The sequence below is a fragment of the Callithrix jacchus genome, chromosome 9, assembly GCF_049354715.1.
Source record: "Callithrix jacchus isolate 240 chromosome 9, calJac240_pri, whole genome shotgun sequence".
NCBI classification, from domain to species: domain Eukaryota; kingdom Metazoa; phylum Chordata; class Mammalia; order Primates; family Cebidae; genus Callithrix; species Callithrix jacchus.
This window is the reverse complement of record NC_133510.1, coordinates 23,263,142-23,290,086: the sequence shown is the minus strand read 5'-3', so window position 1 is coordinate 23,290,086 and position 26,945 is coordinate 23,263,142. Positions and strand designations below refer to the sequence as shown.

Below are 26,945 nucleotides of genomic sequence, written 5' to 3'. Positions count from 1 at the left end.
GGGAGTTGGAGGTTGTGGTGAGCTGAGATCACACCACTGCACTCCAGCCTGACAACAGAGTGAGACTCCGTCTTAAAAAAGAGAAAAAGGCCCGGGCGTGGTGGCTCATGCCTGTAATCCAAGCACTTTGGAGGCCAAGGCGGGGGAATACTGAGGTTGGGAGTTCAAGACCAGCCTGACCAACATGGTCAAACCCTGTCTTTTTAAAAAAGAAAAAAGAAAGCAGGAGAGTAAGAGGGAGCCCCAAAAATAGAGGCTAGAGTCTTCCTGTCACGTAATCTGGGAAGTCACACCCCATCACAACTGCTGTGGTCTATTTGCCAGTAGTCCCTAAGGCCAGACCAAACTCAAGCGGGGAGCATCACACAGGGGATGAAGAACAGGAGGTGGGAGGCCAGGCACGGTGGCTCACCCTGTAATCCCAGTACTTTGGGAGGCCAAGGCGGGGCAAATCACTTGAGCTCAGGAGTTCAAGACCAGTCTGGCCAACATGGTAAAACCCTGTCTCTACTAAATATACAAAAATTAGCTGGGTGTGGTAGCTGGTGCCTGTAATCTCAGCTACTCAGGAGGCTGAGGCATGAGAATTGTTTGAACCTGGGAGGGGGAGGTTGCAGTGAGCCAAGATCACGCCACTACACTCCACCCTGGGCAACAGAAAGAGACTTGATCTCTTAAAATTTTTTTTTTCTTTCCTTGGACTATTATGCCCAGAGACTTGATCTCAAAAACAAAACAAAACAAGGCTGGGCACGGTGGCTCATGCCTATAATCCCAGCACTTTGGGAGGCCAAGGCGGGTGGATCACGAGGTCAAGAGATTGAGACCATCCTGGTCAACGAGGTGAAACCCCATCTCTACTAAAAATACAAAAATTAGCTGGGCATGGTGGTGCGTGCCTGTAGTCCCAGCTACTTGGGAGGCTGAGGCAGGAGAATTGCTTGAACCCAGAAGGCAGAGGTTGCGGTGAGCCGAGATTGTGCCATTGCACTCCTGTCTGGGTAGCGAAACTCCATCTCAAAAAAAAAAAAAACAAAAACAAAGAGGAAGTGGGGATCACTGGGACTCTCTTACAGGCTGCCTAGTATTAATACATGTAACCTATAAAACTATTTATTTATTTTATAGATGTGCTTAATAAATAATTACATAAGCTATTATTCGTTATTAATTATATACATTGAACTTCCCTTTTTTTTTTTTGAGACGGAGTGTCGCTCTTGTTACTCCGGCTGGAGTGCAATGGCGCAATCTCAGCTCACCGCTACCTTTGCCTCCTGGGTTCAGGCAATTCTCCTGCCTCAGCCTCCTGAGTAGATGGGACTACAGGCATGTGCCACCATGCCCAGCTAATTTTTTTTGTATTTTTAGTAGAGATGGGGTTTCACCATGTTGACCAGGATGGTTTCGATCTCTTGACCTTGTGATCCACCCGCCTTGGCCTCCCAAAGTGCTGGGATTACAGGCGTGAGCCACTACGCCCGGGCTTGAACTTTTCTTTTTTAAACTGTATTTGCAAATTCCAGAGTTTCTTTCTTTCTCTCTCTCTCTCTCTCTCTCTTTATTTTGGCAGGTAGAATGAAAAGATGGATGAAAGAATGAATTTCTTTTTTTTTTTTTTAAGACAAGGTTTCACTGTATTGGTCCGCTGGTCTCGAACTCTGAACCTCAGGTGATCTGCCTGCCTCGGCCTCCCAGTGTGCTGGGATTACAGGCGTGAGCCACCACTTCCAGCCAATGAATGAATTTCTAGAACCTGTCCTATTTTGTTTGTCTGTAGCCAGTTTTATTCTTTGATTTAAATCTTTTTTCTGTGGGTTCAGGAAATTCAGCAGAATCTTAAACCTGGATCAAACATTTTACATTTGCATGGTCAAGAAAGTATGACTGTAACAGCGTGAGACCAACTACCAGTGCCATCAAAAAACTTACACAAAGCCAAATGACGAGACAGAAGCACTAATTATTGTAGATATAAGTTGTATATGTTTTACATGCAATAACTTTCACAGTCTTACTGACAAAATTCCTTTATTTTAACACTAGCAGGGGGCTGGGACAGTGGCTCATGCCTGTAATCCCAGCACACTAGGAGGCCGCAGGCAGATCACAAAGTCAAGAGATTGAGGTCATGCTGGCCAACATGGTGAAACCCCGTCTCTACTAAAAATACAAAAATTAGTTGGGCGTGGTGGCTTGCACCTGTAATTCCAGCTATTCAGGAGGCTGAGGCAGGAGAATCGCTTGAACTGGGGAGGGAGGTTGCAGTGAGCCAAGATTGCGCCACTGCATTCCATTCTGGCAACAGAGTGAGACTCCATCTCAAAAAAACAAAAAACAAAAAGACCAGCTGTTGCCGAATTTTCTGCTTCGGAGGAGTCTGTTCCTTTTTGCTCTTTCCCCCATATCACTTCAGTATTGCTTGTTCTGCTTGCTGAACTCCACGTATGCTCTCGAACTGCTCACTTCCCTAAAATTTATCCTCTACCCCTTTGCATTTGATTAAGTTTTTAAATGTTAGTATTTCAGAAATAGAAAGTTCCTATTTCAAGTCTTCATCTCAATTCAATTCAATTGACCACATTTAGATAGTTTTTTGTTTTTTGTTTTTTTTTTGAGGCAGGGTATCACTCTGTTGCCCAGGCTGGAGTGTAGTGGCACAGTCACAGCTCACTGCAGCCTAGACCTCCTGGGTTCAAGTTATCCTCCCACCTCAGCCTCCTGAGTAGCTGGGGCCACAGCATATGCCACCACACCTGACTACTGAAAAACAATTTTTGCTGGGCATGGTGGCTCACGCCTATAATTCCAGCACTTTGGGAGGCTGAGGTGGGTGGATCACCTGAGGTCAGGAGTTTGAGACTAGCCTGGCCAATGTGGTGAAACCCCGTCTGTACTAAAAAATACAAAAATTAAGCCAGGTGCAGTGGCTCATGCCTATAATCCCAGCACTTTGGGAGGCCGAGGCACGCAGATCATGAGGTTGGGAGTTCAAGACCAGCCTGACCAACATAGTGAAACCCTGTTCCTACTAAAAATACAAAAAATTATCTGGGTGTGGTGGTGCGTGCCTGTAATCCCAGCTACTCTGGAGGCTGAGACAGGAGAATCACTTGAATCCAGGAGGTGGAGGCTGCAGTGAGCTGAGATCGCCCTGTTGCACTCCAGCCTGGGCAACAAGAGCAAAACTCAGTCTCAAAAAAATCAAAACAAAAACAAAAGTCAGCCAGGCATGGTGGTGGGCTCCTGCAATCTCAGTTACTTGGGAGGCTAAGGCAGAAGAATCACATGAACCCTGGAGGTGGAGGTTGCAGTGAGCTGAGATCGTGCATTACACTCCAGCCTGGGTGACAGAGTGAAACATCATCTCAAAAGAAAAAACTTTTGTTGTTGTTGTTGTTGTTGTATTGTAGAGACAGGCTCTTGCCATGTTGTCCAGGCTGCAAATTTTGCTAACCATTGTGTCAGCTAAAGAGGAGTAAGACAGCATCTGCCGTCAAGAAACACTCAGCTTGGCTGGGTATGGTGGCTCATGCCTGTAATCCAAGCACTTTGGAGACCAAGACGAGCGGATTACCCGAGGTTGTGAGTTCAAGACCAGCCTGACCAACATGGTGAAACCCCATCTTTAAAAAAAAAAATATGGCTGAGCATGGTGGCTCATGCCTGTAATCCAAGCACTTTGGAGGCCAAGGCGGGCAGATCACCTGGATCACCTGAGGTCAGGAGTTCAAGACCAGCCTGACCAACGTGGTGAAACCCCATCTTAAAAAAAAAAAAAAAAAAGAAAAGAAACACTCAGCCTAGGATGAGGGCATTGGCTCACGCTTATAATCCCAGTACTTTGAGAGGCCAAGGCAGGCAGATCACTTGAGCTAGCCTGGGCAGCACAGTGAGACCCTGTTTCTATTAAAAAAAATTAAAAAATAAGAAAAAGAAACACAGCCTCACAGGTATTAAAGATATGTAAAAGAGTTTAATAAAGTGGATTATGTAATTATACAAATAAACAAAGAGCTGGTTTCATAGAGGGAATGTTGAACTCTTCAGAAGCAGAGGGGACCAGGAAAAGTTTCCGGCAGGAAGCCACAACTGGGCTGAATTTTGATGGGCAAACAAGTGTTCCCTAGCCTACGTTTTCTAAGGACATATGTATTTTGACATCTATTTTGGTATTCAGTCCATCTTTTGTGTTTGGCTGTTACTACTTCATTGCTTCATTCCCCTGAACACACCACTCCCTCTCCCTGCCCTCCCCCTTTCTTTTCCTTCCTTTTATGGGGAATTTTTTTTGTGTGTGTTTAGCTCCTGGATTTAATTTAGTTGGATGGGACTCTAGCAATAACATTTCTGTACGTTTGCCCAGGGGCCGTCAGCTAATGGATGTATTCTTTACAGGCTGATAAACAGATGAATAAAGCCAGCCTGACATCTCGAATCTCTGCCTCTCTCCTCTTCCTTTGCACTTTGCCCATCGTTCACAGAGGTTTTATAAAATCTAAAATTTTCCTGGGTAACTCAAACATAGATTGCCTTCATTAAGTCACTCCTACACCTGCCAGTCAATCCCATGAAGGGCTTTCTTTTTGCTGGAGGATGTGTTGTCTACCCTCAGGAGATCCATCCTATGTGGGATGGAAGTATGGACTGCTACCCAGTAAGTAAAAAAGAACCCCAGAAAATTATGGACTTGTAACTCTGGATAGCATTTGCTCATTTCTGACCATTGGTGCTGATTTATTAAATGATCAATTGATGTACAATGGAACAGAGGCTGACCAAATCACCTGGAGAAAAGCGAATCTGAAGATCTGCAAGCCTGAGGATCCAAACCCCGGCTCTGAAAACAAATGTGGAACTGTAGTAGAATAAAGCACCCACCATAGTTGCCATGAAAAAGTTAACCAACTTTGGCCAGGTGTGGTGGCTTACACCTGTAATCCCAGCACTTTGGGGGGCCCAGGTGGGCAGATCACTTGAGGTGAGGCATTTGAAACCAGCCAGACCAACATGGTAAAACCCCATCTCTACTGAAAATACAAAAATTAGCTGGGTGTGGTTGCGGGTGCCTATAATCTCAGTTACCAGGGAGGCCGAACCGGGAAAATCACTTGAACCCAAAAGGTGAAGGTTGCAGTGAGCCAAGTTCCTGCCACTACACTCCAGCTTGGGGGAGAGAGTGAGACTCCATCTCAAAAAAAAAAGAAAGAAAGAAATTAACCAACCTTGAAACAAACTGCATTCTTTTTTTTTTTTTTTTTTTTTTGAGATGGAGTCTCAATCTGTTGCCAGGCTGGAGTGCAGTGGCACAATCTCAGCTCACTGCAACCTCTGCCTCCCAGGTTCAAGCAATTCTCCTGCCTTAGCCTCCCTAGTAGCTGGGACTATAGGCGCCCACCACCACGCCCAGCTAATTTTTGTATTTTTAATAGAGACAGGGTTTCACTATGTTGGCCAGGATGGTCTCGATCTCCTAATCTTGTGATCCACCTGCCTTGGCCTCCAAAAGTGCTGGGATTACAGGCGTGAGCCACCATGCCTGGCCACAAACTGCATTCTTAAACGTCTCTAAAACGCAACAACAATATATGGTTGTCCTGCTCTTCTGCCAGTTCCTGCCTCACCACCTCTCCTTTCCTTCTAGGATGCTACTCTCTGCCTATTCTCTTCTTTAGCCCTGCTCTGAGCACTCTGCTTCTATTTTCACTGCCCCAACTCCAGATTACCTCCTACACCCCCAGGAGAATGCTCCTCCCACTGCCTGGGGAGGCTCTCCTCTAGCCAGGCCAGAACACTGAGGTCATTGCTCTCCCCACCAAATGACTGGCCTGAGTCTAGCTCTGCATCTGCCTGAGCTTCATGGAAAACTTGATTGTTGCTCTAGGCTCTCCATTCCACGTTCTGCCTCAGCTATGTCCTGCTTTGCATCTGCTTTTTTGTTTCTTCTCCCCACACCCTTTTCTTTCCCTGACTCTCCCTAGACTAAAATCACATCTGTTTTCTAGCCTCAGCGCCCCTATTGTGAAGCAGATGGGAGAGAAGCAAGTTCTGGGCAGGAAGATCAGGAAGAGCTGGGTGTAGCACTTGGATTGTTCTGGGGACTGACCAGATTCCAAGTGTCTCAGAGATGCAGCACTTACAGCTCCCCTGGAGGTCCCAGAGGTGCTTACAAAGTGCAATTTGCTTATTTCTGTGTCCACCACGCTTTCTTCCTCTCAACTAGACTCCTTCCTTCCTTCCATCATACCCCTTTTTTTCTTCTAGTCTGTAATTTATTCATACTAACTGTGGGCCGGGAGCGGTGGCTCACACCTATAATCCCAGCACTTTGGGAGGTCGAGGCAGGTGGATCACGAGGTCAAGAGATCAAGACCATTGTGGTCAACATGGTGAAACCCCGTCTCTACTAAAAATACAACAAATTAGCTGGGCATAGTGGCGCTTGCCTGTAATCCCAGCCACTCAGGAGGCTGAGGCAGGAGAATTGTCTGAAGCCAGGAGGCGGAGGTTGCCGTGAGCCGAGATCACGCCATTGCACTCCAGCCTGGGTAACAAGAGGGAAGCTCCATCTCAAAAAAAAAAAAAAAAAAATACTAACTGTCTTATTAATTAAGACTGTCTGTCTACCTGTACTCTTCTCTAATTTATTTCATCAGGGAGACTAAAGGAGCTAACAGATAATTGGAACCTTACATATTTCTATGGCATACAAGGTCTACTATTCCTCAGACTTGATTTTCTGTAAATCAAGTTTGCTCTTGAATCCAAAGCGGGAATGTTTTAGTGATTTAACCACTAGAATCTCGATAAATAAGAGCAAATGCAAAGTCTTTAAAATTCCTGGATCAAGCCTGAGCAACATGGAAAAATCCTGCCTCTACAAAAAATAAAAATAAATTGGCCTGGCATTGTGGCAGACACCTGTAGTCCCAGCAACTTAGGAGTCTGAGGCAGGAGGATGGCTTGAGTCCAGGAGGTCAAGCCTGCAGTGAACCATGATCATGCCACTGTGCTCCTGTCTGGGCAACAGACCAAGACCATATTTTTTTTAAAAAAATTATTGGATCTACACATTACGTGATCTAAGGAAAAATATTGTTAGAATATAAGGCAAACACAATAACCTTGCTTTTCAGTTTTCTTTGGGCATCTGATTGCATTTTATCCTTAAGATCCCAGAAACCAAGATTCTTAGTTAAACTCAAACAAAGCCAAAAAACAGAGTAAGGCTCGCACTTCTCTCATGGAACTTCTCTACATTTGAGAATGATTTGGAGAGTTCTGAAAATGTCCTCAACCTTTTTTTTTTTTTTTTTGAAACGGAGTTTTGCTCTTTTCACCCAGGCTAGAGTGCAATGGCGCGATCTTGGCTCACCACAACCTCTGCCTCCTGGCTTCAGGCAATTCTCCTGCCTCAGCCTCCCGAGTAGCTGGGATTACAGGCACATGCCACCATGCCCAGCTAATTTTTTGTATTTTTAGTAGAGACGGGGTTTCACCATGTTGACCACAATGGTCTCGATCTCTTGACCTTGTGATCCACCCGCCTCGGCCTCCCAAAGTGCTGGGATTACAGGCTTGAGCCACCGTGCCCGGCCAACTTTTTATGACCCTAATATAGCCAGCCTTCCTCTTGGACAAAACTCATATGGTATCTGTGTTTTCTTGGTTGTGAGAATGCACAGGATATTCGCAGGGGAAAAAACCAGGAAGAGTCTAAATGTGTAGATCAAGAAGAGGCAGAGATTAAAAAGAAATACAGATATAAAAAGGAATTTCTTAGCATTCACGAGGTGAATATTGAAAAAGAAAGTGAAAAAGAGGCATTGTTGGAAATAGATGCTCCGGGCTGCAAAGAAAAATTAGCACTGAGACAATGGATCTTTCAGCAAAGCAATTTTTGCTTCCTGGACTGCAGGAGAGGGTACTCTCACTAGCCACCATGCTACGTGAGTACAAATAGCAAAGGGAAACACACAGGGTACTCTCACTAGCCATCATGGTATGTGAGTACAAATAACAAAGGGAGGGCCGGGCGCGGTGGCTCACACCTGTAATCCCAGCACTTTGGGAGGCAGAAGCGGGTGGATCACGAGATCAAGAGATCGAGACCATCCTGGTCAACATGGTGAAACCCCGTCTCTACTAAAAATACAAAAAATTAGCTGGGCATGGTGTTGCGTGCCTGTAATCCCAGCTACTCAGGAGGCTGAGACAGGAGAATTGCCTGAACCCAGGAGGTGGAGGTTGCAGTGAGCCGAGATCGCGCCATTGCACTCCAGCCTGGGTAACAAGAGCAAAAACTCTGTCTCAAAAAAAAAAAAAAAAAAAAAAAAAAAAAAAAAGAGCAGAGGGAAACACACAGACGTATTTCTTACCCATTTGGGGTCGCCCTTACTGCTGTGTCTGATCTCTGTTGGCTGCAGTCAGACCTCACAATCTAAAACCCGATTGGCTAACAACTTAAAACTTTTTTTAAACAGGTAAAAGCAATGGAAAGCTGGGACATGCCTGTGAGCACATCCAGCACAGATATCTTGGTTAAAGTACAAGGACATAGAATGTACTACATGCTTGTAAGCATGGTCATGTCTAACAGCTACATTGGATAGGGCTTAACAAAGTTATTAGCACACTTATTCTTTAACAAGAAAGAAAACTTTAAAAAGGAACTTTTCTACTTCCCACAGGGATGAAGGAATGATTCAAATATGGAAGATAGAGGGCTGAAGAAGGAGAATTGCTTGAACCCAGGAAGCACAGTTTGCAGTAAGCCGAGATGATGTCATTGCATTCCAGCCTAGTCCTACAGGAGCAAAACTCAGTCTCAAAAAAAAAAGGAAGATAGCCAGAGAGGGAGAGAGACAGCAAGGATAAGAAGGAACTTTTAGGTAAGAAGGAAAGCCAGGATAAAAGGGGAGCTGGGACCAGATCATGAGAGTCATGAGAGGAGGGAAAATAGGCTGATGGAAGAAAGGCAATACACAAGCTGGGGCCAACCCTTCCAGGGAGCAGCAAGAGCTCTCACCAGTGTGGTCATAACATTTGGAATGAGGGTGTGAGCGACTGCAAATTCCCATCCCCCTTCTCATCCCAGCCTGATAGTAACACACATTCTATGCCTAGCCTGGCTTTCTTACTCTCCCTCATCTCATTGTTTCAGAGGCCAAATCCGAAGTTCTTTCCAGGGAGTGGCTCTGTTCACATCATTCTCCAGCCAAAGTAAGAACAGCATAAGAGGAGAGACACACATTCAGCAGCCAAAGGAATCGGCGGAAAGAGCAGAACACCATAGACAGTGAGTTGTTTGGTACCTAAAACTCTAAATAGACAGAGGGAATGTGTGTATGTCTGCGAGTGTGTGTGAAAGGGCTGGAGAGGGGCAATGGAGAATGTCACTGAACTTAGACTTGAGCAGACTTCCAAATAACCGTGCATTTCAAATGAAGGAGACGCTGAGATGAGCAGATGATATGAAAAAGACAGTCATATGAGAAAGGAAGATTTGACATCGGGGCGAAAGAGGCCAAAGGGTAGGGCCAAGTACCGACTGTGTCGAATGTAAAATTTCTTCTGACTTGGTAGAAGAGAATAATAAGAGCAAGAATAATGGTAAGTGACCAAAGAACAGATTTGAGGGAGAACTGAATGTTGGGTGAAAGGTAAGAAAAGAGAGAAAAGGTTTGAGTCATAAGGGAAAATGAAGAAAGTTCCTGGGAAGACAAAGAGACAGGGACCCAGAGGCATCTTCCCCTGGCGCTGAAATGCAGATGTGCCCCTGAGCATCACGTTCTCTGCTATGCCCACCACCCCTATAGATATGCTGCTCTTGGGACCCAAGGTGCTGCTGTTTCTTGCTGTATTCATCATCCCCTCTGGTGAGTCCTTTCTTCTTTGCTCCCTAAACCCTCAGCTCCCCAGCTATACATGTGTGTGGCAGGAGGTGGGATGGAATGAGGTTGAAGAGGAATAGCAGTGGAGATGCTTGGTATGGAGCTCTGGAATTCCTATGAGAGAAGAAAATAACAGATTTTGTGTTAAGGAAAAATGGGCAGGCATGTGACAAGACTTCAGACTAGGGGAAAGGCCTCCTGAGAGTTACGAAACTAAGGTGCAATTAAGACACACAGATGCATGTTAACCACCCAAAGAGGGTCACATACATAAATAAACGAGCAAACAAATTGCAAAGCAAAAAAGAGGCTGATACGCAAATGCAGACACAAACACAGAGGGACTACCTAGTAAGAAACTAGGCCTGGGCTGGGCGTGGTGGCCCACGCCTATATTCCTAGCACTTTGGGAGACTGAGGCAGGATGATCACTGAGACCAGCCTGGGCAACATAGTGTGAACTCGTCTCTATTAAAAAAAAAAAAAAAGAAGCTAGACTAAATTGAAATTTTGCAGAAGAACAGTGGGAATACATCCTCTAGTACCAGCATACATGCAGGTATATACACGTGCATGCAAAAAATATATGCCATACTGACACACAAGAGAAAAGTCATCTTCACAGATTTTCCAGAATCTGGCTAGAAGATTGGCCACAGAAAGTGAACTTTAGGCTTTAAAGATGTCCTACTCTATTTTTTTTCTTTTTCTTCCGATGAAGATTGAGAAAAAGAATTCTTCCGCCTTGTTCACTAGCGTGGCTAGCGGGGAAGCTGTGGGGCCAGAAGGCAGGAAACACTAGAAGGGCTGCTGGGCCTCTCAGTGGAGCTGGACTTCATTTCTGGCCAGGAATGTGGGTAAGAGGGCAGCAGGGTTTTGTTCTCAGGAACTTGTCTTTTTTTTATTTTAACCAACCAAACGCACAGCAGTGAAGGAGCTTGTCTTTCTGAAGTGTTTCTACTCCCGTTGGTTTTGTTCATAGCACTAATGGTCTGAGTAATTTTATATTGAGCTATATAGGAATAAGTCACAAAGATAAAGTATAACCATCTCCATCGTTTTCTGATTTGTCTAATAAAAGGGTTATGAGGTATAGAGCTGCAGTCATGCACATCTCTTTTCTCTTTCCTTTGCCACAGACTGGATACTCCTGGGGGTCAACAGCCAACGAGGAGGTAGGTGAACCTTGTGAACCCTTGGATAGGGGTTCTGTTGGGGTTCTTATTAGGAAAATGTAGATGAACAGAGTTAAAGAATCCTTCCTGCTTATCTATTGCTGCCAAAAAAAAAAAAAAAAAAAGAATCTTTACTACAACACAGAGGTGCATTGCCAAAGTGTGAGAAATAGGATTGGGCCGGGCATGGTGGCTCACGCCTGTAATCCCAGCACTTTGGGAGGCTGAGGCGGGTGGATCACGAGGTCAAGAGATCGAGATCACCCTGGTCAACATGGTGAAACCCCGTCTCTACTAAAAATACAAAAAATTAGCTGGGCATGGTGGCGGGTGTCTGTAATCCCAGTTACTCAGGAGGCTGAGGCAGGAGAATTGCCTGAACCCAGGAGGCAGAGGTTGCGGTGAGCCGAGATCGTGCCATTGCACTCCAGCCTGGGTAACAAGAACGAAACTCCGTCTCAAAAAAAAAAAAAAAAAAAAGAGAAATAGGATCAACTTCATGAGTTTCCACAATCCTGTTATTCCATTCATAAAAGCTTCTTGTGTGTGTGGTTTTAGACTAACTGAAACACCTTCCCAAGATCTCCTCTATGCCCATTTCTGTTTTCACTCTTCTCTATGTAGCTCCTGTCTTACTCAGAAAATGCCATTAGTCCTTACAGAAAGCATTCCTTACTCCATGTAACTGTGTAAAAATGAAAGACAGGGAAAAAAGTCTTCTTATGCCCATAATCCTAGCACTTTGGGAGCCTGAGGCAGCACGGCCAGGAGTTCAAGACCAACCTGGGCAACAAAGGGAGACCTCATCTCTTAAAATAAAAAATTAGTCTGGCGTGGTGGCACATGCCTGTGGTTCTAGCTACTCAGGAGGCTGAGGCATGAGAATCACTTGAACCTAGGAGGCTGAGGTTGCTGTGAGCCATGATTGTGCCATTGTATTCCAGCCTGGGCAACAGAGTGGGACTGACTCAAAAGAAAAAAAAAAACAAAAAAATGAGAAAAAAAGAAGTCATGTCAGTACTAAGTGAAATTGTAGCACAACCAGGTAAAATCCAAAAGGTATTTTTTTGGTTTTTCTGCTTTTTAAGTGTTTTTTTGTTTTTTTTTTTTTTGCTCACGACATTCTCCATAACAAAAATCCCAAAAGTGTGACCCCTAAAGGACCATTTCCTTCAGCTTGATGAGGAAAACTCCATTCTGCCTCAAGACATTCAGCATAATTATAGTTTATCTCTTTATTTCTCCAATCCCAAGAGAATTAGAGGATGAACCACTGCAGTATGCAACCTATTAATGGGGTCATAAAATCAATTTCGGGGGTCACAACTGGTATTAGTTTTTAAAGTGAATTAAGAAAGACCAAAACAAATATACCAGGATACACTGCATGTGCTTTGCAAGAGTAAAATATTATTTCATAAAACTTCAATAGAACTTCTCTGAGTTTTCTATATATGTATACAGGGTATAGTACAATATAATTTTCTTGCAGTGGGTTCTGGTACAGAAAATAAAAATATAAAAATTTTTTTTTCTGTGGTAAAAATATCTGAATCCCAGGGTTTCTGAATCTAGATCAGATTACGGCACCAGAAAAACTGAAAATCAGAATCCATTTTTCTGGGCTGGTTAGAAACCAGTCTTGTGTTATGACTTTAGATGCTTTTCTAGTAGAAATATCATAAAGTATGATGAATTGTCTTGCCTGGTGTGGTGACTCATGTCTGTAATACCAAGCACTTTGGGAGGTTGAGGTGGGAGGATCACTTGAGGCCATGAGTTCGAGATCAGCCTGGGCAACATAGTGAGTCTCTATCTCAAAAAAGAAGAGGAAAAGAAAATATGTTAATATTTCTCTTAAGAGAACTTCATGAATACTAGATAAAGCATTTATATGGTGATAGCTCTTGGAAAAGTTGGTTAAACTGAGGTATATGCAGAAAAGCAGTACTCTGCCCTGAAATCCCAGAGACGGCTAGGATATATTATTAAGCCCTCTGTTCTCCCATTGCTTTGCTCCTGTTTCTGTGAGTAGCTGGACTGGAATGTAGCTAGGCCTCTGGAGAAAGGGAACTGAGGATTGGGGTACACCCAGGAGAAGCTCTACTCCTCTCTTGCAGTCTCTAGAATGATTCAGGTTAGTGGTTTTTCAAATATCCTGTGGGATTGGAACAGACTTGGATTCCTTTTATTAAAGATTGTTCTCCTAATCAATGACATTCGGCTTAAAAAAAAAAAGGCGTCTGAAAGAAGAAAGCCTCTAATAGGTGTTAAAGGTTAAGAGACTTTTTTTGTCAAATCTGATGACTTTTTTTTTTTTTTGAGACAGTCTTGCTCTGTCCCAGGCGGGAGTGCAGTGGCACTATCTCAGCTTACTGCAACCTCCACCTCCTGGGTTCAATTGATTCTCTTGCCTCAGCCTCCTGAGTAACTGGGACTACAGGCACACACCACCAATGCCAAGCTAATTTTTGTATTTTTAGTAGAGATGGGGTTTCACCATGTTGTCCAGGCTGGTCTTAAACTCCTGACCTCAAGTGATTTGCATGCCTTGGCCTCCCCAAATGCTGGAATTACAGACATGAGCCACCAAAGCCTGGCCAAATCTGATGAATTTCTATCTGGAATTTAGAAAAAAGGATGAGGTAAGCAAGGGAAACTCCTACAAAATGCTTTATGTGTATTTTACCTTTTTTTACAATTATCTGTCACTCTGACATGCTTTATAAAAATGTATGTTCTCATCAGATGTACATCTGACATTTATTAATATAATCTGAAGTTGAAAAAAGAAGTCAGGCCAGGCGTGGTGGCTCATGTCTGTAATTCCAGCACTTTGGGAGGCCAAGGTGATCGGATTACCTGAGGTCAGGAGTTCAAGATCTGCCTGACCAACATGGTAAAACCCCATCTCTACTAAAAATACAAAAACTAATCGGGCACGGTGATGCACACCTGTAGTCCCAGCTACTCAGAAGGCCAAGGCAGGAGAATTGCTTGAACCCGGGAGGCGGAGGTTGCAGTGAGCCGAGATCATGCCACCACTATACTCCAGCCTGGGTGACAGGGCAAGAGTCAGTCTCAGAAAAAAAAAAAAAAAAAAAAAGTTAAAGGAAACTATGTGAATTTGCTGACCCCTAGTGGGTAGAATGGATTATGAATATAAACTATTTACATTGAAGGGTAATTGCTGATGGAATGTTTGCTTAATATTTATTTATTCTTTTATTATTCTATTTTATTTTATTCTATTTTATTTCATTTTATTTTTGAGACGGGGTTTGCTCTTGTTGCTCAAGCTGGAGTGCAATGGCGCAATCTTGGCTCACTGCAACCTCTGCCTCCTGGATTCAAGTGATTCTCCTGTCTCAACCTCCTGAGTAGCAGGGATTACAGGTGCATACCACCACACCTGGCTAATTTTTGTATTTTTAGTAGAGATGGGGTTTCACCATGTTGGCTAGACTGGTCTTGAACTCCTGATCTTAGATGATCCGCCCACCTTGGCCTTCCAGGTGTGCTAGGATTACAGGTGTGAGACACTACGCTGGGCCTCAAAATATTTAACATTTGCTAAATATTTAAATGTTATTTGCTAAGAGACAATAACATTCAGGTGCTCTTATTATACACATACAAAAAAGAAAACTAGTGAGGATATGGATATGTTAATTTGCTTGACTGTAGTAACCATTTCACTTTAAACACGTCTATCAAAATGTCATGGTGGATACCTTAAATACATACAATATAATTTATACGTAAATTAAAAAATAAAAGTAAATGTTAATGCTGTTTTGTTATTTTGCTTTTTAAAGTAGACACCATTGGTTTTAGGAAGTGCTGTTATTTGCAATTTCAGAAATAGTTTTCTCAGTTTATCCAAATATAACAGATTCCACCTTAAAACCTGGACCATTTTTATTTCTTTTCCTCCTGCCTTTACTTTCCAAAGATCAAATGCAAACCATTCTCTACTTACGTTGGCATTTTCCTTCTCCATTTTCACCTCACTTCTCAACGAGCATCAGAGAACCATCAACATAGCTGGGCGTGGTGACTCACGCCCATAATCCCAGCACTTTGGGAAACCAAGGTGGGTGGATCACTTGAGGTCAGGAGTTTAAGACCAGCCTGGTCAACATGGTGAAACCCTGACTCTACTAAAAATACGAAAATTAGCCAGGTGTGGTAATGTGCACCTGTAATCCCATCTACTCGGAAAGCTGAGTCACAAGAATCGCTTGAACCTGCGTGGAGGTTGCAGTGAGCCAAGATTGGTCACTATACTTCAGCCTGGGTGACAGAGTGAGGCTCTTAAAAAAAAATTAATACTATGTTTTATGAACACTCATGAACATATCAGCAAATTTATACCCAATGATATCAGAATTATGAATGTCAATATTACAATGTCTTTGGTATAGCCAATTTCATTACAAATAAGTATTGCAAATAAGTCATCAGAGGATTGTGATTGTAGTAAGCAATCAAGGAAAAACAATTATGATATACTCAACTCGGCTGGGCACTATGCTACACAATTTAACTTATTGGAAGTGCAAGGATGGCAGGGGTCAGAGATTCTCAGAAAATGCTTTCTAATTTTCTTTTCAGACGATGTGACTCCAGTGACTCCAGAAACTTTCACAGAAGATCCTAGTAAGCTATACTTTTTTTAAAAAAATGCTGTTTTATTGGGATAGATGGACTGAGGACCATATCTATATAAAGAAAAATAAAGACTTTAAAAGGGTTGGTGAATGCTTTGAGCTCATGCAAAGCTGTGATGTCAACTTAGATGCCAGCATCTCTGTGCGCATGCCCAATGTTTTTTTTGTTTTGATTTTTGAGACAGAGTCTCACTCTGTCACCCAGGCTGGAGTGCAGTGGTGCGATCTCGGCTCACTACATCCTCCACCTCTGGGATTCAAGCGATTCTTCTGCCTCAGTCTCCCAAGTAGCTGGGACTACAGGCATTTGCCACCACGCCTGGCTAATGTTTTTGGTATATTTAGTAGAGACAGGGTTTCACTGTGTTAGCCAGGATGGTCTCAATGTCCTGACCTTGTGATCTGCCTTCCTTGGCCTCCCAAAGTGCTGGGATTACAGGTGTGAGCCACAGTGCCCAGCCACCCGTGCCCAATCTTATTCTCTCTTCCATTTCTTTCTGTGATAGTCCCTCATCTGCCTGAGTTCACATGCTTTCGCTTCAGCCTTTCTTGCATCCTTTGAGATTATCATCCCTTTACCCTGCTTTCCTTAGCTACTTTTCCTAACTGAAATTTTTTCATTCCTTGTCATCTGTCTTTGCAGATCTGGTGAATGATCCTGCTACAGATGAAACAGGTAAGATTTACTGTAGTTTTTTAAAAATATGGCATAGTTCTTGTTAATATTCACAATATTTATTCCAGCTTTTGGATTTATTCTGTGCTTTTATCTTTTTGTTGTTGTTGTTGTTGTTTGTTTTTGAGAGGGAGTCTCACTCTGTTGTCCAGGCTGGAGTGCAGTGGTGTAATTTCAGCTCATGACAACCTCCACTTCCTGGGTTCAAGGGTTCAAGTACTTCTCCTTCCTTGGCCTTCCAGGTAGCTGGGATTACAGGCATCCACCACCATGCCCGACTAAGTTTTGTGTTTTTAGTAGACACAGGGTTTCACCATGTCAGCCTAGCGAGTCTTGAACACTTGGCCTCAGTCCCCACCAAAGCACTGGGATTACAGGTGTGTGCCACCTCGCCCAGCCTGCTTTTATCTTTGGATAGAGATGCTGTGAGACCGAGAGTGTTGTCACAGTGACAGTGCTGATTTTTTTTTTCTTTTTTCTTTTTTTTTGAGACAGAGTCTAGGTCTGTAGCCCAGGCTGGAGTGCAGTGGCAACCTCAGCTTGCTGCAACCCCTGCCTCCGGTGTTTAAGTGATTCTCCTGCCTCAAGCTCCTGAGTACTGGGATTACAGGTGCCCACCACCATGCTAAGTTTTGTATTTTTAATAGAGATGGGGTTTTACCATGTTGGCCAGGCTAGTCTTAAAGAACTCCTGACCTCAAGTGATCCACCCATCTCAGCCTCCCAAAATTCTGGGGTTACAGATGTGAGCCACTGCACCCCACCCAGGACTAATATTCTTTTTTTGTTTTGTTTTGTTTTTTGAGACGGAGTCTTGCTCTGACACCCAGGCTGGAGTGCAGTGGCGAGATCTCAGCTCACTGCAACCTCTGCCTCCTAGGTTCAAGCAATTCTCCTGCCTCAGCCTCCGGAGTAGCTGGGATTACAGGCGCGCTGCCATGCCTGGCTAATTTTTTGTATTTTTAGTAGAGATGGGGTTTCACCATGTTAGCCAGACTGATCTCAAACTCTTGACCTTGTGATCTACCCGCCTTGGCCTCCCAAAGTGCTGAGATTATAGGTGTGAGCCACTGCACCTGGCCTAGGACTAACATTCTTTAAAAATTTTCATAATTATTTCAATTAATTATATCCCCTTATACATAAAGCAGAAACCCAGCCATAGCCTGCTCTTGCCATGGTATCTGCATTCTGCCTTTTCTTACTCTGCCTTATGCTTGCAATTCGAAGCTCTCCTCATACCTGCTGTTTTGTGTCTTTTCAGTTCTGGCTGATATTGCACCTTCCACAGATGACTCGGGTGAGTTCAGATCTGGGACCCCAGGGCCATCAGGGCCATTCTAGGCTTTCTCCAGAGCCCATTCTGGATGATGTGCAGCTGCTGAAGGATCCTAAATAGACATGATGACAGTTTATGTGGCACATTTTTCCGGTAGTTCAATTCAAATTGATGACATTGTTGAACACCCAACAAGCAGGAACTGTGCTAATATTTCTCTCAAATTTGCAAGACTTGATGGGTAAAGGCAAGATAAAAGTATAAACACGTGTTCTGGAAGATAAGGGGTAGCAGTAACCCCTGCTTTGACCAACTTTTTTTTTTTTTTTTTTTTGAGACGGAGTCTTGCTCTTGTTACCCAGGCTGGAGTGTAATGGCCTGATCTTGGCTCACTGCAACCTCTGCCTCCTGAGTTCAAGTAATTCTCCTGCCTCAGCCTCCTAAGTAGCTGGGATTACAGGCACCCACCACCATGCCTGGCTAGTTTTTAAATTTTCAATAAAGATGGGGTTTTGCCATGTTGGTCAGGCTGGTCTTGAACTCCTGATCTCAGGTGATCCACCTGCCTCGTCCTCCCAAAGTGCTGGTATTACAGGCATGAGCCAGTGGGCGCAGCCTCAGCTGAATTTTGAAAGAAGAATTGGAGAAAGCCAGGAGGTCAAGGAGGGGATGGACATTCCAGCCAGAGGGAACAGCATGTTTAGAGATATAAAAGCGGCTGGGTGCAGTGGCTTATGCCTGTCATCCCAGTACTTTGGGATACTGAGGCAGGCGGATCACCTGAGGTCAGGAGTTCAAGACCAGCCTGACCAACCCCAACGGGGGTTTAGGAGAAACCCCCGTTTCTACAAAAAAAAAATACAAAATTAGCTGGGCATGGTGGCACATTCCTGTAATCCCAGCTACTCAGGAAGCTGAGGCAGGAGAATTGCTTGAACCCAGGAGGCAGAGGTTGCAGTGAGCCGAGATCACGCCATTGCACTCCAGCCTGGGCTACAAGAGTGAAACTCTGTCTCAAAATAAAATAAAATAAAGATGTAAAAGCAAAGGGAGTTTGGCCCATGAGGGAAACTGAGGTTTTGTTTTTTGGTTTTTTTTGGACAGCTAGAGAGAAAACTATATGGGCCAAGTGGTAGGAAGTAAGAAAAGGAGAGAGAAGCTACATTTTTGTTTGTTTGTTTGTTTTGAGACAGAGTACTCTATTGTCCAGGCTGAAGTGCAATGGCACGATCCCAGCTCCTTGCAACCTCAGCCTCACACGTAGCTGGGATTATAGGCATGCACCACCATGCTCAGCTATTTTTCTGTATTTTAGTAGAGACAGGGTTTTGCCATGTTGGCCAAGCTGGTCTCGAACTCCTGACCTCAAGTTATCTGCCTCCTTGGCCTCCCAAAGTGCTGAGATTATAGGTAGCTAGATTACTTTTTAACAAATTGTTATCGAAAACCTGCTACTAGGTGCCAAGGATATAAAAGTGAACAAAACTGATTTTCTTCTACTAGACATCTTTTGTGTAATATACAAGATAGACAACTTTATTCAGTTTCACAAAATTCTATAAGTAGGGTAAGCAAGAGCAGCTATGGAAGACACAAAGAGTTTTTCACTAGGTTCAGTGCTGGGGGTGAGCAAAGGCTTTTTCTGGAGGGCACATTTGACTAAGCTGCTTCCTGAAAGACAAGTGGAAGTGAACCAAGTGGATAGAAGAGGGAAGAGCTTTTAGGTAAGGAAGACAATATAAATGAAAAAGTGTAGGGTGGACATGAAAACCAACCAGAGAGACATTTATGCAAAGTAAGATTATAATCAGATTTGTGCATTGGAAAGATCATGCCCCACCTCCACAGCCACTACTGTACTCCCAGGGCAGTGTGGAGAACTTTATTTGACCATGATCGCCTGGAAGCGGGAAACCAGCAAGGCTACTGCTGCAGTGTTGCCAATAAAAGACTCTGGCAAATAAACTAATTAGCAAGGTGTGGCGGCCTGCACCTGTAATCCCAGCTACTCAGGAGGCTGAGGCAGGAGAATTGCTTGAACCTGGGAGACAGAGGTTGCAGTGAGCCGAGACCACGCCAATGTACTCTAGCCTGCGAGACAGAGCGAGAAATAAATAGCAGCTGGCCTGAATCAAGGTAGAGATAGTGAGAACCAAATGTGAGCTATAAGGGAGAGCAGATTGCTGAGATGACTAGATGTAGTTACTGGGTGGATGTTGGTCTCATTCACTGAAGAATAGAATTGGTGAAGGGAAAGATAATTAAGTCAGTTTGAGATACGTTGAATATGAAGGATCTTTGAAAAATTCAAGAACTCTTCCATAAAACAGCAGTTGGATTTGTAGGTCTGGAGCTTAGGAGAGAGATGGGATTGAAAATATAGATTTGGTAATTACCAGCATGTAGACTTGGCTTAAAACCACGAGATAGATGAGATATCATACCATATTTCCTAGTATTGTATTCACCACACTTTCAGTGACATTTTCCCTGGTAATACCCCTGACTAGTCGATTCATCTAACTCCTTGACTTGTTCTTCATTCTGTGAACGAGGCCCATGTTAAATTTGCGCCTACATTAGGATCACCCTTAATATTCTTTTTTTTTTTTTTTTGACACGAAGTCTACCTCTGTCGCCTAGGCTGGAATGCAATGGTATGGTCTTGGCTTACTGCAGCCTCCACCTCCTGGGTTCAAGCCATTCTCCTGCCTCAGCCTCCTAAGTAGCTGGGATTATAGGAGCACATCACCACACCCAACTAATTTTTGTATTTAAAAAAATTTTATTTGTATTATTATTATTTTTTTGAGATGGGGTCATTCTCTGTCAACCAGGCTGGAGTGCAATGGCGTGGTCTCGGCTCACTGCAACCTCCGCCTCTCAGGTTCGTGATTCTCCTGCCTCAACCTCCCAAGTAGCTGGGACTACAGGTGCATGCCACCACATCCAGCTAATTTTTGTATTTTTAGTAGAGACGGGGTTTCACTATGTTGGCCAGGCTGGTCTTGAACTTCTGACATTGTGATCCACCTGCCTTGGCCTCCCAAAGTGCGGGATTACAGGTGTGAGCCATCACGCCCAGCCAATTTTTTAGTAGAGATGGGGTTTCACCATGTTGGCCAGCCTGGTCTTGAACTCCTGACCTCAAATGATCCACCCGCCTCGGCCTCCCAAAGTGCTGGGATTACAGATGTGAGCCACCATGCCCAGCTGACCCTCATTATTCTTTACCCAACAACTTTTATCAAAAGAATTCATGATGATGTATGTAATCTACAGAAAATAAAATTTCCCTTTTAAGGAAGAGCTGGTACAGGATAATAATCTTTTTGCTCCTAAATTCTAAAAGATGCTCCTCTGGGCATACAGCTTTTTGGCTTGTGTTCCTACTAAATTTGCTTCTTGTCAACAATACAGAGATACTCACAATACATTGAATTTCTCAACTCTTTAGAAAGGAAAGGAGAAAGGAAAAAAATCCCATCCTACCTCCTAATCTCTTCAATTTTGTGGAGCAAATCAGCCCAATAAGGTTTTCTTTTAGAAGTTGCTTAGAGTTATACATTAATTTGCTCCAAGCAGGACCCAAGTGAGGCAGCATGGCAATTACATCGGTAGTAACTTCTAGAATTGGTAATAATGGAATAAAATTTCTGCCTTTCAGCCTCCACCAGTGATAAAAATACCACTGCAGGTATGATTGCTGCTTACATGTTATCTTATGCCTTTTTTCTTCCTGTGGATTCCTTATGTCCTTGTTCTTTGGGGGGTACTTGGTACATCCTCTAGTTTACTTCCAGTTATTTCTCAGAGTATTAGTATTCTTCGATTTCTTACTCCTTTTTTCCTTTTTTTTTTTTTTAATGAGCCTTTTTCATAAAAATCTTGAGGAAAGGCCGGGCGCGGTGGCTCACACCTATAATCCCAGCACTTTGGGAGGCCGAGGCGGGTGGATCATGAGGTCAAGAGATCGAGACCATCCTGGTCAACATGGTGAAACCGCGTCTCTACTAAAAATACAAAAATTAGCTGGGCATTGTGGTGCGCGTCTGTAGTCCTGGCTACTCGGGAGGCTGAGGCAGGAGAATTGCCTGAAGCCAGAAAGCAGAGGTTGCGGTGAGCCGAGATCGCGCCATTGCACTCCAGCCTGGGTAACAAGAGCGAAACTCCGTCTCAAAAAAAAAAAAATCATGAGGAAAGAATGGAATGAATGTTGCATGGTCCCTAGATAGCCCTCTCCCTAAAATACCCTTGGACTTTATTTGGTAGTTAGTGGCTTCGGAAGTGAAATCAATTTAACTGCAAGGACTCCATATTACCATAGATGTCAAGGTTAAAATTGCTTTCCTAATGTACTGATAATCCTGATATATTGCTAGGGTTGAAAACTACTGGAACAGAGAAATAGCAACCTGCCTAAGAAATTTTATTTTTTCAGAATGGGATTAGCAGCATCTACATTTTATGTATAAATATATATATTAAATATATATAATATATAATATATAAATAGAAATAATTGTATATAATATATATAAATGTACATAATATACATATTGTGCTGATGCACAGAGTACATATATATATACATTTCAACAATGAATTCATCATTTTATACACACATACACACACACGTACACACACACACACACATATATATATATATAATTTTTTTTTGAGATGTGGTCTTGCTCTGTCACCCAGGCTGGAGTGCAGTGGCATAATCTCAGCTCATCGCAACCTCTGCCTCCCAGGTTCAAGCAATTCTCGTGCCTCAGCCTCCCGAGTAGCTGGGATTACAGGCGTGCACCACCACTCCTGGCTAATTTTTGTGTTTTTAGTAGAGACATCGTTTCACCATGTTGGCCAGGCTGGTCTCAAACTCCTGACCTCAAGTGATCCAACTGCCTCGGCCTCCTAAAGTGTTGGAATTACAGGCATGAACCACTGTGCCCAGCCTATTTTATATTGGATAATCCTAGAAAGACTTTATCCCTAGAAGTGTTCCCAGAGATTATTTTATCCACTTCTGCTTCCAAGTAGGGAAGCACCAAAACTTCATTTAGTCAATTTCTTCTTGCTCTGTTTTTGGTGAGCAGAAAGGATGTAGCCCAACATGTAATGATTCTCTGCAGAGATTACTCTGTATTTTTTTCCTACTCTATCTCTCTTTCCCAATTTCTTTAATCCTTTGTTTATGCTGCTTCTATTTGGACCGCTTTATTTTTTGTGTTGGGCTTCTTCAGAGTGCTGGGATGAGAAATTTACCTGCACAAGGCTCTACTCTGTGCGTCGGCCAATTCAACTATGCATTCATCAGTCATGCTTCATCAGGTAAGGGATCCCAGAATGCCCAAAAAGCATCTTCCATGGTAGTGTTTTTGTGTTGGTAACTATTTAATGAGCACCCACTATGAAACTGCAAACTTTAATGGGGCGCAAGTTGTTAGCACAACCCTCCTAGTTATTCCTGAATGTGCCAACTAGAACCTGGAGTCTGGGCTGAGGTATACAAATAATAGGCAAGTGGTAAGTGAAGGTGAGGGCTGGAGGAAGAAGAGTCACGAGGGAAACGCTGACATGCTCCATTAATTACCTGATGGAAGGAGGCAGAAGCAACCCAACTCTAAGCTAGAAAATAGTGGGGAGGAATATTAAGCCTGACTCTAGGTGGAGTGGGCAAAGTGTCACTAAGAACAGTAATGAAAACAATGGCCTTTGCAACAACTTGGATGGAGCTGGAAGCCATTATTCTAAATGAAGTAACTAAACAATGGAAAACCAAATATTGTCTCTTCTCACTTATAAGTGGGAGCTAAGCTATGAGAAGGCAAAAGCATAATAATAATACCATGGACTCTGGGGACTCAGGGGAAAGGGTGGGAGAAGACGAGGGATAAAAGATTACATATTGGTTATAGTGTACACTGCCAGGTACGGGTGAACCAAAACCTCAGAAATCACCACTAAAGAACTCATCTACGTAAATGAAAACCACCTGTACACCAAAAACTATTGAAACGAAAATTAAAAAAAAGAAGAGTAATTAATACCATCCCCTTCCCTATTTTCACCCAGTGTGTATGGGGAAAATGTTGGAAATACTTAAGGAAATCCATTTGGGGAAGAGCAGATAGGGGAAAGTGGGGAATATGAGAGTTGAAGAGGCATCCCAGACCCAGGTTAGAGCTTCTCTCAAGGCTTTCTTCCATCTCCTTCCTCGCCTATGACATTGGGACGTCTGCAGGTTTCGACGCACATATGTTGTCAACAAGGAGATCTGCTCCCGTCTTGTCTGTAAGGAACATGAAGCTATGAAAGGTAAGATGATGTCTGGATGTTTATTGGGGAAAAGCAGTTATGAAAGGGGTAAATAGGGACATGATATTAATATATCCAAAGTCTGGTATTGGAGGAGGGGTTTAGGCTATCCCCTTAGATTCCATCAGCTCCTGCTGGAAGTTATCACAAATAAACAATCTATGTAAAGCAGTATGCTTGATACAGAATCACAACCCTAAGAAAAGTACCCCTAGATCCCTTTCCTACTAGATTGTAACCCCACAGTGTCTCTTATTTAGAGAGCTTTCTGACACTCCACCTATTTTAAAGTTCACTGGGGTTCTAGGGAAAATTTAAAATCAGCCGTTACAGATAATAAACTCCGCTAGTCCACAGCCATGTTCATAATTAAAAATAAAACATACATACGCACACGCCCACGCACTAATTTGGAGACAGCAAGGTTTGGATAGGGCATATAAATAAAAAATAGATGGGACATTTAGAAATCAGCTAAGTTATAAATACTTTACCAGTTCCACGAACAATGTACATTTCTTACTGTGACATTTCAGGTAGAAGAAGGTAGAAAGATATTACAGAACCAATTACAAGGGCCCAAAATGTGTGGTGATAGACCTTACATGGTGGGAACAAAGATACCTCTCACTTTCCCCGTGGCCAGCCCCGAACGATGGCTGTGGTTAGTGAAGACACCACAGACAAAGCCATTTCTGACTCAGCAGCCCGCTTTGCGCTGAGTTCCTGAGTAAGAGCTGTAGTTAACTTCGCAGAAGGAAACTTGCTGTATGCCCCCATTGGCTTTGTGCAAGCCACCTGCAAGGGAAGCACCTTGAGATTGAGGATGAGTATTTGGGACTCTAGGCACTTTCAAGTATCTCAGGGGATTTACTAAAGTTAGCTATTTGCCCACAGTAAGCATGTAAATGTATAATGAATGATTGGACCTCATTTTTCTATCTAATAGATCCATATTAGAAGAATTGGCAGCTGGATATATAAAGGAAACTAACATTTACTGGTCACCTGTGCTAGGTTCTTTGCATACATGATTTCATTTTAATATTAAAAAAAAAATACTGTTGAGGTAGGTATTTTAATTCTCATTTTACAGAAAGGGATAGTGAGGTTTACAAAATTTGAGAAACTTTCTAGGAAGTAGTAAAGAGCTAGAATAAGTAGCAGAGCTGGTTGAAACCCAGATCTTTTTCTCTCCAACCTTTACACTACACCACACTGCAAAGTTTTCTCTATTCCTTAAAAGAAGAGCCTCTGTTATCTTCCTGCATTCTCTTCCCATCATGTCCTTCTTCTCTTCTAGATGAACTTTGCCGTCAGATGGTTGGTCTGCCCCCTAGGAGACTCCGTCGCTCCAATTACTTCCTACTTAATCCCTGTGAAAATGTGGATTCGCAGAAACCCAATGGTCTGTGATCGTCAAAAAAGAGGAAAGAAGAAAAAATATGTGGGTGAGAGGAAGGAGAATCTCCTTCTTCTTTAACCACTGACAGCTAACCTATAGACAGTATTTCTTAAACCAATCCTTTTGCAATGTCCAACTTTTACCCCTACTCTTTAATTTTTCACCCAAACTGATAACATTTATCTCATTTTTTAGCACTTAAAATACAAAGTCTATATTATTGCATTAATTTGCTGCTTCTCAATATCATAGACGTAGTGAATAGATGATGACTATATATGGCTTATATACAACATTCTGTGTACAATTTCAAGGGAGAATAAACTTTAGGCTAATTATCTTTACTATTGAATCTGTCTGATATAGATCTTAGGATGGAAGAAGTTATCCTTGTCTATTTCAGCTAACCATATAGCTTCATTTATTTTCCTCACAAGAGTTTCCTAGATTAACTCCTCATATTTACGTGTTCCTCTTTACTCTTATTTTACTATTTTGCTGGCTTGCCTGAACGTTTGGCTGGCAAGTATTACTTGTGAGACAGATCATGGTGATTTGTATAGTCCTGGAAGATTCTGCAACACAGCTAAGAATTATACAATCCTACTAGCAACAGATAAGGACCCAAAATGTGTTCTGTTAAGCTCAGAGGCTGAGGCTAAAGCATGAGGACTATGCCAGATATAGAACTTGGACTCATAATTCCGGATTCAATTTTTCATGCAGTTGTCCAGTTGGGAAGTAAGGCTGGAAAGTAAGTCTCATTTGCTGACTTGTTTATGGTAGTGCTGGGGTTAACCCACCTCCATAAAATAAATTAGACAACTTCATGTGAAACCATACCATCGTTTGGCATTTCTTTGAGTTGCGACTTCGTTCATCCTCCTGACTTACCAAGTGCACAGTAGAATTACTATGCAAATGGCTTCCGGAATATCCTAATTGGGGCTAAGAAGGGCATTCAGACTTGAATTTTGATAGGCAGACAGAAGGTGTGCCTAATGGATAATATGAAAGAGTGAAAGAAACACAATATTCAGACAACCTACATTCTTATGCTGGCTCTAGAAGTGACCATGTAGCCTTGGATAAGTCATTTTCCTTCATTAGGTCCTAGTTTAATGTCCTTATCTTTAAAATGAGAAGGTTAAATTTATATTAGTTCTTCTGGGCACAGTGGCTAACACCTGTAATCCCAGAACTTTGGGAGGCTGAGGCAGGTGGATCACTTGAGGTCAGGAGTTTGAGACCAGCCTGGCCAACATGGTGAAACCCCATCTCTATTAAAATACAAGAATTAGCTGGGCATGGTGGCGGAAGCCTGTAATCCTAGCTACTAGGGAGGCTGAGGCACGAGAATTGCTTGAACCTGGGAGGCAGAAGTTGTGCAGTGAGCCAAAATCACACCATTGCACTCCAGCCTGGGTGACAAGAGTGAGAGTCCATCTCAAAATAAAAAAAATAAAATAAATATATATATATTTGTAGTTCTGAGATTACTTTTAATTCTATGATTCTCT

At 43.0% G+C, this 26,945-nt stretch overlaps 1 protein-coding gene across 1 annotated transcript; it reads left to right on the top strand.

The window, feature by feature from the left end:
* The first annotated feature begins 9,262 nt into the window (after positions 1 to 9,262).
* MFAP5 (microfibril associated protein 5) lies at positions 9,263 to 26,267 on the top strand. The gene is made up of 10 exons (XM_009003553.4): positions 9,263 to 9,298; positions 9,819 to 9,878; positions 11,033 to 11,068; positions 15,686 to 15,730; positions 16,385 to 16,417; positions 17,682 to 17,717; positions 21,364 to 21,393; positions 22,946 to 23,033; positions 23,947 to 24,020; positions 25,324 to 26,267. The coding sequence occupies exons 2-10, from the start codon at positions 9,821 to 9,823 to the stop codon at positions 25,434 to 25,436; spliced, it is 513 nt and encodes a 170-aa protein (XP_009001801.1). The 5' UTR covers positions 9,263 to 9,298; positions 9,819 to 9,820; the 3' UTR covers positions 25,437 to 26,267.
* The last annotated feature ends 678 nt before the right edge of the window (positions 26,268 to 26,945 follow it).